At 43.0% G+C, this 12385-nt stretch overlaps 1 protein-coding gene across 1 annotated transcript in view; it reads left to right on the top strand.

Moving 5' to 3' along the window:
- The window catches only part of PIK3C2G (phosphatidylinositol-4-phosphate 3-kinase catalytic subunit type 2 gamma), a 216591-nt gene that overhangs the window by 89378 nt on the left and 114828 nt on the right, over positions 1–12385 (top strand). The window contains 1 exon segment of the mRNA XM_026863441.1: positions 5626–5720. Coding sequence (XP_026719242.1) covers positions 5626–5720 — 95 coding nt within the window.

The following is a 12385-nucleotide window of genomic DNA, read 5'->3' as shown; positions in this document are numbered from 1 at the left end:
CCGTTTGGGCTTTTGTTAGGGGTATCACCCCCTCTGTGGGTGAGCCAGGGGAAGGGATCTTCTTGGGTTTGGGGAGTTTCAATTATCCTTGGAGCCTGCAGGGCAGTGTGATTGTGGCACTACGCCTTCTGAATGCCTGCCTGATTTCGGTTTTGGCCATGCGGCATTTCTCTAACAATAGCAGTGCCTGGAAACCTGCCCCAAGGTCAGATAATAGTGAGTGGCAATGGGTGTGGGAAAAGATGGGCAAAGGCCTGAGTCGGTGGGCACCACCAGTGCTCTGGAATTTCACTCCTGAGCAAATGCAGAGCCCTGAGAAGCTGATGGAGTGCTTAGAAAGGGTGTGTTACCAAGCTGGCAAAACCCAGGAGACACAACTCGCTGCAATGTGTTGGGGACTTGCCCATGCGTACCGTGCCCTCTTTAATAGCACCTGCTGCCCTCAAGGGGGAGAAAAGGCCACAGAAGCTGAAACAATATCTGAACCGGGGGGCACAGGCAGAGCCAGTCTCAGTCACCTCCACCAGCACAGACTGAGCCAGAGAGCCAGGCAGAGCCAGTGTCAGTCGCCCTGATACAGAAAACCAAATATACCAGAAAGTCAGTTCTCAGAGTGAGGGATGGGGAAGAGCCAGGCCCAGCACAGGAACAGGAGGAAGGACCAGAGGTGATTGTCCGATCTCTGTCCCCGACTGAGCTGGGACATATGCGGAGAGATTTCAGCCACCTGGGAGGCGAGCAGATTTGCACCTGGCTGCTCTGATGCTGGGACAATGGAGCCAGTGCTTTTAAGATGGAGGGGAGAGAGGCCAGGCAGCTGGGATCTTTGGCCAAGGATGCTGGCATTGATATGAAATAGGGAAACAGGCTCAAACCCTCAGCGTTTGGAGGTGACTCCTGCTCAGTGTCAGGGAGAGGCACCCCTACAAGGATGATATCCTATGTCAGCTGAGCAAATGGACCAGCATTGAGAAAGGCATCCAGCACCTCAGGGAACTGGCTGTGTTTGAGATGATCTATGGTGATCCAAATAATGAACAGTCACCCATGGACCCAGATCAGGCCCCTTGCACACACCTTATGTGGCGAAAGTTCCCGAAGAGCGCACCAGAAGCACACTCGAAAGCATTGGCAATAGTGTCCTGGTGGACAGACACCCACACTCTAACAGTGGATGGAGTGGTTGGCAAGCTCCGGCAATATGAGGGAAATCTCCCCTTCATCTCAGCATTCCTGGGTCTCAGCTGTGGAGAAACTGGCTCAGAGGGTCCAGAAAATGGAAGAGGACATGTCCTACGTTCCACGTGCACGGGCTGATGTCTCAGCCATTAGAAGTAAACATTTCCCCACCCAAGAGAAAGGCAGCAGAAGGTACACACCACGAGACACCCTGTGGCTTTTCCTCGGCGACCATGGAGAAAACATGAGGAGGTGGGATGGACAGCCCACTGCTGCCCTAGCTGCATGAGTAGAGCAGCTGAAAGGGAAGACCATCACAAAAGGGGAGTCCTCCAAGAAGAGCACAGCTCCATTGTCAAGTCAGAAATCGCCCGGGAAGAATAGAATGGTGAACGTTATGTCTGACCCTCTTGAGGGGACCAGTGAATCATTCTTGCAAGAAGTGAGTGATGATGAGCAGGATTAGAGGGGCCCTGCCTCCAGCCAGGTGGAGGAAAGGGATAATCGGATTTACTGGACAGTGTGGATCTGATGGCCTGGCACGTCAGACCCACAAGAGTATAAGTCTTTGGTGGACACTGGCGCACAGTGCACCCTGATGCCATCGAGCTACAGTGGGGTTGAATCCATCTGCATCTCCGGAGTGACAGGGGGATCCCAACAGCTGACCCTACTGGAAGCTGAAGTGAGCCTGACTGGGAAGGACTGGCATAAGCACCCCATTGTGACTGGCCCAGATGCCCCGTGCATCCTGGGCATAGACTGTCTCAGGAGAGGGTACTTCAAAGATCCAAAAGGGTAACGGTGGGCTTTTGGTGTAGCTGCCCTGGAGGAGGTTGAACAGTTGTCCACCTTACCCGGCCTCTCAAGGGATCCCTCAGTGGTGGGGCGGCTTAAGGCTGAGGAGCAGCGAGTGCCGATTGCTACCAGGACGGTGCACCGACGGCAGTACCGCACCAACCGAGATTCCCTGGTCCCCATCCATCAGCTGATCCGTCAACTAGAAAGCCAGAAGGTGATCAGCAAAACTCACTCCCCCTTCAACAGTCCCAATATGGCCAGTGAGGAAGCCTAATGGCGAATGGAGGCTAACTGTGGACTACCGTGGCCTGAATGAAGTTACGCCAGCAATGAGTGCTGCAGTGCCAGACATGCTAGAGCTCCAGTATGAACTGGAGTCGAAGGCAGCCAAGTGGTACGCCACGACTGACATTGCTAACGCGTTCTTCTCCATTCCGATAGTGCCAGAGTGCAGGCCACAGTTTGCGTTCACTTGGAGAGGCATCCAGTACACCTGGAATCGATTGCCCCAGGGGTGGAACCACAGCTCCACCACTTGCCATGGACTGGTCCATACTGCACTGGAGAGAGGTGGGGCTCCAGAACACCTGCAGTACATTGATGACATCATTGTATGGGGGGACACAGCTGAGGAAGTCTTTGAGAAAGGGAAGAAGATAATTGAAATCCTCCTGAAGGCCGGCTTTGCCATTAAGCAAAAGAAAGTTAAGGGGCCTGCAAGGGAAATTCAATTCCTAGGGATAAAATGGCAAGATGGGAGTCACCACATCCCAATGGAGGTGATAAACAAGATAACAGCCATGGCCCCACCGACCTCTGAAAAGGAGACTCAGTCTTTCCTGGGCGCCGTGGGGTTCTGGAGGATTCACATCCCAAACTACAGCCTGATTGTGAGCCCTCTCTACCACGTAACCCTTAAGAAGAACGATTTTGAATGGGGCCCTGAGCAACAACAATCCTTTGAACAGATTAAACGAGAGATTGCCCAAGCAGTAGCCCTCGGGCCAGTCCGGGAAGGGCAGGAGGTTAAGAACATGCTCTACACCACAGCCGGGGAGAATGGCCCTACCTGGACCCTCTGGCAGAGAGCACCCGGGATAACCCGAGGCCGACCTCTAGGCTTTTGGAGCCTGGGATACAAAGGCTCTGAAGCTAATTATACACCAACTGAGAAGGAGATACTGGCAGCGTACGAAGGAGTTCGGGCTGCCTCAGAAGTGGTCGGCACTGAAACACAGCTCCTCCTGGCACCCTGACTGCCGGTGCTGGGGTGGATGTTCAAAGGAAAGGCCTCCTCCACGCATCATGCAACCGATGCCACGTGGAGTAAATGGGTTGCGTTGATAACACAACGGGCTCGAATAGGGAACCCCAGCCGCCCAGGGATACTAGAGGTGATTACGAACTGGCCAGAGAGCAAAGATTCCGGGATGTCACCAGAACAGGAGGTGACACGTGCTAAGGAGGCCCCACCATATAACGAGCTGCCGGATGAGGAGAAGCGATATGCCCTGTTCACTGATGGGTCTTGTCGCATTGTGGGAAAACATCGACGATGGAAGGCTGCTGTGTGGAGTCCCACACGACGGGTCACTGAAGCTGCTGAGGGACAGGGTGAATCGAGCCAGTTTGCAGAGGTGAAAGCCATCCAGCTTGCTTTGGATATTGCTGAGCGGGAAAAGTGGCCGAGGCTCTACCTCTACACTGACTCGTGGGCAGTGGCAAATACCCTGTGGAAATGGTTGCAGCAATGGAAGCAGAACAACTGGTAACATAAGGGTAAAACCGTTTGGGCTGCTGAAGTATGGCAGGACATTGCAGTCCGTGTGGAAAACCTCGTTGTGAAGGTGCGCCATGTGGATGCCCATGTACCCAAGAGTCGGGCCACTGATGAGCATCGACAGAACCACCAGGCAGACCAAGCTGCTGAGATTAGAGTGGCTCAGGTGGACTTGGACTGGCAGTGCAAAGTTGAACTGTTCATAGCTCGGTGGGCCCGTGAGACCTCAGGCCACCAAGGTAGAGATGCAACATACAGGTGGGCTTGAGATCAAGGGGTGGACCTCACCATTGACACCATTGCAGAGATCATCCACGGATGTGAGACGTGTGCTACAATCAAACATGCCAAGCGGGTGAAGCCCCAGCGGAATGGAGAGCGATGGCTGAAATATAGATATGGAGAGGCCTGGCAGATCGACTACATCACACTGCCACAGACCCGCCACAGGAAGCGCCACGTGCTCACAATGGTGGAAGTAACCACTGGGTGGCTGGAAGCTTACCCAGCACCCCAAGCCACCACCCGGAACTCCATCCTGGGCCTTGAAACCCAAATCCTGTGGCGACACGGCACCCCAGAGAGAACTGAGTCAGACAACGGGACCCACTTCCGAAACAACCTCATAAATGCCTGGACAGAAGAACACGGCATTGAGTGGGTCTACCATATCCCCTGCAACGCACCAGCCTCTGGGAAGATCGAGCGCTACAATGGCCTGTTAAAAACCACATTGAAAGCACTGGGAGGTGGCACCTTCAGAGACTGGGACATGCATCTAGCAAAGGCCACCTGGCTAGTCAATACAAGAGGATCTGCCAGTCGAGCTGGCCCAGCTCAGTCGAGACCTCCACGTGCTGTAGATGGGGATAAAGTCCCGGTGGTGCGCATGAGGAATATATTGGGGAAAATGGTCTGGTTTAGTCCTGCGCCAGGCAAAGGTAAAGGCAAACCCATCCACGGGATTGCTTTTGCCCAGGGACCTGGGTGTACCTGGTGGGTGATGCAGGACAGTGGAGAGGTCCGATGTGTACCAGAGGGGGACTTGATCCTGGGTGAGAACATGCCATAAATTATTCTGTGCCTTTATAAATTATTGTTTTGTCATTGTTAACTGCTAAATGGCAGCTGGACATGACACAGATGGTATAGAATAAAGGGGTGGATTATGTCCTGGTTCAACTAGGATAGGTTAAGTTTCCCCAGCAGAGAGAGAGGGGGAAGGGATCTCCAGCCGGGTTATTCATGCCATGCTGGCGTCAGGTCCAGGGGCGGGAAACTTTGATTTTACTTTCTCTTTGGCTTTTTGGTGGTGGGGAACTGTTCTGTGACCACTTTGCGGTATTTCTCTGTATATCGTTTGTCTTGTTCGTTGTTATTGCTGTTTATTGTTGTTACCATTGATACTGTTGTTTTTCAGATTGTTTATCACACTGTTGTATTAAATTTCTTCTTATTTTAGCCCGGGTTTGTGCCTCACTGCCTGCCCGACCGGCTGCGGGTGGGGAAGGGGCAACGGCGATGTGCTCTCCAGTCCCGGCAGGGCTTATACCAACACATTTATTTAGCAAACCAGATAATCAGATAAAAAATTAAATATAGCATTGAGAGTTTTAAGCAGGGAAAGAAAAGCTACATATTTACATATATGTCAACACAGCCAGAATCAGGATGATATCTGCTTGTCTTGCAGATGGTGGCAGGCACTTGTGTCCTGACTTTTCTTTGCTCATTGCATTGCTAGGGCATTCTCCATGTCAGACTGCTTCCTTCAAACTAAACACTGGGTCCTTTCTGATTAATTTTTTTATAAAGACAACAAAGCCAGCATACAAGTGATTCTTATTATTAATTTATATGTTAAGGTACTCAAGTTTGAGTGGAGTCTTGAAAGCCCTCTAGTGAAACTCCTGATGAATTGTTCTCTTCAGAACATCCAAGCAGCCCATTAACTTTACTGGTAATATCATTTGCTATTACTACCATAGCCATTTTCTGTTACAGTGACATTTATCCATGATTCTATTGGTGTCAAACTCTCTTTTTGTTTAAAATCAACAGAAAACCCTGGAGTTTTTGCTCTTCCTTTATTCCCCTTTCAGTACTGGGTATGAGTAAATTGTATAAAAGACCTACTTATCTCTGCCTTCATCCTGCCCCTGGTTTGAGGTGGGGGGGGGAAGTTCAGTTCACTTAAGGTCCCATTTGTATTTTTCTGCATGTTTCTGGTTTGAGCTAAAAATAGTCTTCCTCAAAATTTGCAAGCTCCAAGCAGCACTGGCTTACTTATAAGGATCCTGCTTTTGTAATTCTCTGACCTCTCCTGAAGTTGTCAGACTTCTCATGTGTGTCAAAGTTTATCTCTTACCCCTTAGTCTGACTTGTGATGGTAAAGATTCTGATAGTTCCTTTTTGTGATTATACAGATGTACCAGTCCTGATAGTAAATGCTATTTGCCATCTATCTCTACAATATAGGGACTCTTGTAATTGTATTATTGCATGCAGTAGTTATTCTGTTTGCTGTGCTGTTACTTCTAGGCTCTCTGAATAGGAATGCAGCTTTCTGTCATCTGAACAACTGCCCTGTGATCTGAAAATCGAACTGTTATGTATTGGGTTTTTTATGTTTTGTAATGATGGATGAACTAAGCTTTCATTTACAGTTCAACTAGTTCAGACCCCTTAAAGCAAAAGCTTTCCTCCCTGAAAAGGAAAGACAACTTGAAATGTAATCATCTGGTTGATGAAGTGTGAGGTCGGAAAGAGCATAGATCATACTTTCATACCTGCATGATCTCTGGAAGTATTAGTGGGGATATAACAGAATTATGAATGTGTTTGTTTCACTGAAATGAGTAGCGTAACAATAACATGCCTAATGAGAATATCTGTCAAATAAAGAGGAACCACATTTAGCGAGCCATTTTTTCTGACAACGTCTGAAATATGCCTGAGATATTTTCTACTATCTTATATTAAACTTAGTTAAGCAGGATAGAAAATGTCAAATCTAGAGTTCTTAAATATGCCCAGAGAGTTGGTAGTTTTCCTGTGCAATTAGAAACGATTTCTAGAGTTCAATGAACAGCGGGAACATCATCAGTTTGACTGTGTTTTCTTTAACTCCTCTCTTCTTAGAAGAAGAAAACTAAAGATCTGCAGTCTTCTTCCTCTTTACAGTGTAGACCTGTGTAGATCCCCATTTTTTTTCCCAAATTTTGCTCAAGCTGTCTAATATTATAATCTTGGGTAATACAAAGCAGATAGTCCATCCTGAATAATAGATATCCTAATCTGGCACAGTACAATTCAATGTGGCAAAATAAATTTATTTTATGTATAGCTTAATATGTAGCATAACTATACATACCCACATTGAATAAAATATTTCTCAATGTTCACTGTATTCACTGCCTTTCACCTGATAGTAGCTCTGTTCGTACTGGGTACCTCTTTTATTTAGGCTTTTTGTTCAAATGTTTCAATCTAAACTGAGAACTTAAATGGCACACATCTCTTAATATTTGCTTCTTTTATTCATCACACTACACACATTCTTTTTCTTTGGTTACTCTGCTCCACCATGCTCTTCAGTAGTAAACTGTTTTCTGCCTAACATTTCAATTTATGTAATTATTCATATTCCCGTTCCAGTATTTTAAAAGGCAGTTTCTCAAGTTATAAGTACTATTTACAAAAATTTAACAGTAATTTCATAGTTTGTATTAATAAAGCCTTAATAATAAAGGCTTTCATTTACTTCAGAATTTGAATTTTAGTCCTTATAAAAGTAATGGAAAACAGAAGTTTTCTTCCACTTATCTCTAAAGATATTTTAAAAATAAGTTCAATGATTTGATAATGTGGGGAACTTGTGTGCATGTACACTCACATAACTTTTTCTAAGGAACGGGATTAGGTAACATTTTATTCTCAAGTGTTGCATTCTGTTTCAATACCAAATTAGGAATCAAAAAGGAAGGACTGGTAAAAACACAGTTTAGTAACAAGATTACATTTATTTTTAATTATAATGAATGACATTACCATTCCATTATTAAATAATACACCATTGCACATAGTTTACCTGCCCAAAATAAAAACTTGAAAAAGAAGACTCTAATGGGATTCAGAAAACTGATATTGTCATTCCAGAACCACAGAGGAAAAGTAAACTGATTTTAACTTCCATGTTTTACAACAGTATTGTTGTAAATTGTAATCTAGAAACTAGTTACCGGAAATGGTGGTGACTGCCAACACTAACTAATTTTAATGCCAAATATAAGCTATAATAACATTTCAGTTATTTAAAATTTACTGTATTTCCCTGCACACCAGAGACAAGCAGCTATGCAACAATGATGTACCAGCTCATCACCTTTTAATATTAATGTTGGTTAATAAATTGTTAACTCCTTTCCATCAAGCTGTGATAATTTGTCTGGTGATTTTATTTAAAAATTATTGGAGAGTAATTGGCAAGGGTGGACAGAACATGTAGAATATTACTTCTTGAGACACATCTTTAGCTGTTGTAAATCAGGATAGCTTTGGTCTGTTCTTTGCTTGTATCTGCTGCAGATTTGTCCCATTCAACTCTGCTATTTAGTCTTATTTCAAAAGTTCCTAATGTCCATGAGGCATAGCAAATATTTAACCTGCTCCACTATCTTCTAGAAATTCACTCTGATTCTAGTCTTTTCCCATGTGAGTTCCAGGATAGGAAGAAGGCTGGAGCAAGTTTTCCTATTCCCTGGAGCCACAGTGAGAAGTTATTAAACTGGGTCTTGCGGAGCAGAAAAGTTGCTTGAAGGGAAAGAAATCTGCTGAGCCCCTCTGGGCCCTTCTGCTTGATGAAAGTCTCTGTTTATCTCCTTGCTGCTGTGTTTCATGCACAGGTTGGTGTTTTTGTCAGGTTTTGTGCTAGAGTTTTAATCTACCCCTCTGTCTCTGGCAACCTGCCAACCTGTTTCCCACTAGCTTGAGTGTTTTTGGCTTTTAGCTGCTTTCACAGGTGGCAGCTGCAGTGTACAATGGAAACAGCTGTCTGGGGCAGCAGGTGCCTGGGAGTATGTCTCACAGATGGTTGCCTTCCACAGGAGGATTGAATAACGGGGAGAAGTACAGTGTCCTCTAGGATCTGTGGCAGCTGCTTGAAGGTGGTGCTAAGAAACAGGTTTCATTGTCATGGAAGAGCACAAGTGTTTGCAAATTTTAGCAGCGCATGAGAATCTGGTATGCTTAGCTCAAGGAGAGAAAAAGTCAGGTGAAATCTTTGCTGAAGGCAAAATGTCTCTTTAGCTTGTTTTCGAAGTCACTAAAACTTTATAGAACTTACCTAGTCTACAGCATTTCTCAACTACATTTTGACTGACAACCAAGAGAAAAGGGAGTAATCATCTGTCTTTTCCAGTCCACATTTTATAGATAACAATATGCGATTAAAAAGGAACTCAGTGAAATCCAGCCCACTGAAAACGATTTGAACTAGAATATTGATTTCAAGGCTAGAACATAATATTTTAATTTCTTTTTCTATATAAAAAAAAGAATTGTAAGAAGTAAAAAGAACATAAGCAATATATAAAAGTTTAAAAATACCTCAGTTAAATAATCTGCTATTGGGAGACTTGTCCCTCAATATTTCATTTTCCAAAACTGTTACTACTTAGTTTCATTCAGCAGCATTTTACTCCAGCTTTGAAACCACAGATTATTGCTACATATTTTCTGAAAGGAAGTATATTTTTCATTGTCAAAACTGGTCTACATTAACCATAATTTACTTGAAGACTTCAAAAGAAGGAGTAAATCAAGCAGATATTCATCCATCCAACACTCTTAGTTATCTGAACATTAAGCAGGCAGCCATCCTCCAGCTCTTTTCCCATATTTTGGTGTCTTCCTCCCACAGTCAGAAGTTATCAAGTCTGCTAATTATTAATGAACTTCCTAAATAGCTATGTAGAGCAGGCTGAAAAGCCTAACCCATTAAAATGAAATTAATGTAAATACAAAAGTCATCTATTTTGATTTATGTTAGTTCCGTCCTTCTTAATGATCAGAATCTAAAGATCACCTAATCATATATGTAACTTTAAACCTGTGAATAACCAGTCCTGGTATATGTTTGACTAGTTGTTTTGCTACTCTGCATCAGGATTTGAGTTCAAGTCTGGAGTTGTTCAATCTTACAAACATTTTGAGGGTAACGTCATTCAACCAAGTGATTATTATAAATTTCATCTGAATTTGGAATACTTGATGTGATCATCACTGTTTTGGACTGCAGAGAACCTCAACCATAAAGTGGATTCATATCTCTGGATTTTAGTTCTGAACTCATAATTCTTACTTATGAAATAATTTGGAGACCTTTCTTTCTCTTAGTTACTTATGTGTTTAGTAAATAACACAATTAGAACACTATTTTTGTGAGATAATGATTTAACCATCTACTGTGCTAAGTGCTTCATTATTAGCCATGTGGGACTGGATTACTGCATTGGAAAACAGATAATTATTTTGTTTCCTAATTTACAGACTTTCAATTTTCTCAGACTCCAATTTTAGAAAAAGATGGTGTTAAATGAAACAAAGATTTTGTTGTGAAGAAGCACAAAGGAGTGACATAATTATGTTGGATTTGACTTCCAGTATTTACAGATTGAGTGGGAAAATGATATATTTAAATCAAAAAAAAACCCACATCTTACATTTAATTCAACACATTATAGATTTTAAGACTAATTTTGGGGGTTTTTTTCTGGCTCTAAAGTAAGTGGAGTGAACTGGCTGTCACTGCAGCTGGAATTGATAAAAGGAGGTACTAGTTACCCTGGGTCTGTCAATACTGCTCAATAAAAGGACTGGGAGAGCAAACCCAAGTGCTAGACCTTTGGTCTGCCATAATTTTTAACTGCTGCCTTCCTCTCTGGCTCTGGCTTGGACTGCTTTCTCCAAGGTAGCACTGGAACATGGTTTCAGAATAGTTCACTCCAGGAACCACCCCTAAAAGACAAGATGAGCAAAAGTGCCCAGGCTTTGACACACTCTACGCATACTTGCATGCTGGTGTGAACCATCTGATACCGGTAACACTGACCTTCAGTCTCTTTTAATCTCTCTACCATTTGTGGATTATAACATAAACATCACTATTTATGAAACTATGGGCCTAAATGCAGAATTATATCTTGTGACCAGAGGGTGTAGCACACAGGGAACCAGGGAAACCCAAAGCCCAGTGGTGGGTAGTGAAGATTCAGTCTGTGTGCTGCAGAGGGAACTCGCCCTACTATGACTGTACTGTTTGGCTTCAGGTTCAGGGAGTGCTCCATAAGGCTCGCTCTTAACCTTGTAAATGTACCTTAAAGCACAGACTCACATTGACTGAGATAATCAAAAGGCCTGGTTCACATGCTAGACATGATACTTTCAGGAAAAGCTAGTCATATTTGCAGGTGTTATACCTGCAAGTAGGAATATTTGTAAAATTGCTGTCTGTCTATACTCTTCCATGTACAAAGAAGAGAATTCTGAATCCATGCCTCTTTGCAGTTTATGAGATTCTTTCCATTGACTTTAGTGGCCTTTTAATCAGATGGTTATTCTCTGGGACTAAGAATGTGATATGTTCTGCTAGAACTAATTTCACTTATTTAATTTAAATGGCACTTTCCACATGACATTTCTGTCTCAAAGAGCAAAGATGTTGCAGATGTTATGATTTCTCTTTAAAAATTGAGATATTCTGACTAAAATAATAAACATTTTAAACTTTTAAACTTCTAACTAAAAGGATAATAAAAATAAATTTCAAATAATTAAAAATGAAAACTCTACTGGGAAAAGTTAACAAAGAATGTAAACATATTATTTTAACATTTTAAATATAAAGAAGTACTTGGTTTTCCCACTCCCTTAAAAATTACCCTTTAAAAAAAAAAGGAATCTATTTAAAAAATAATAAAGCAACCAAACCTTTTTTTGTAATTTAGTGATGTGATATGATATAGCCTGGTGAATCCTTGACAAAGGACATAAATAATATAGTTGTGCATGTCTGGTTTTAATTATTTTAATTATTCTTAGTAGAATGAATGTGTTCTTGACTGATTAGTAACCTAGGAATGCTACATGTTTTTCCAAATTGGGTGCAAGCATGAAAAGGAAGAGGTAAGGCACCCTTGTGATCATATATCAAGGTGACAACAGAGTGAAGCATGATCGTTCACATCATTAATTGTAGTTGTGCAGGCAAGTATTCAGCTGCAGCTAAACTAAGTCACCGAACATAGAGATAACTCTGTATGTGTGTTCCCTTTGAAACAGAGAAAATTCCATACCAAAAATCATGTTTGAGGAGGATTAACATTGTCAAGTGCAACATAAAAAAGTCTGCAAATGCTAAAGTTATCAGTGCATGTTACTATAATGAAAAAACACACTACTCTGTGTACAAGTGAACCTACTTAGAGTTGAAAAGATAAACTAAAAAAGGTGAAAGATTTCCAAAAATAAATTAAAAAATAAAAACCACAAAACCCCAAACCCCCAAAACAGAGCAATGGGCCTTAATTCTTTTAGCTGCTTCATGATTTATAAGGTAGAACTAAG

This window comes from Athene cunicularia, assembly GCF_003259725.1.
Source record: "Athene cunicularia isolate RWA chromosome 1 unlocalized genomic scaffold, athCun1 chr1_part2, whole genome shotgun sequence".
Lineage (NCBI taxonomy): Eukaryota > Metazoa > Chordata > Aves > Strigiformes > Strigidae > Athene > Athene cunicularia.
Note: the sequence above shows the minus strand (reverse complement) of the source record. Positions and strands in the feature narration are given on the sequence as shown.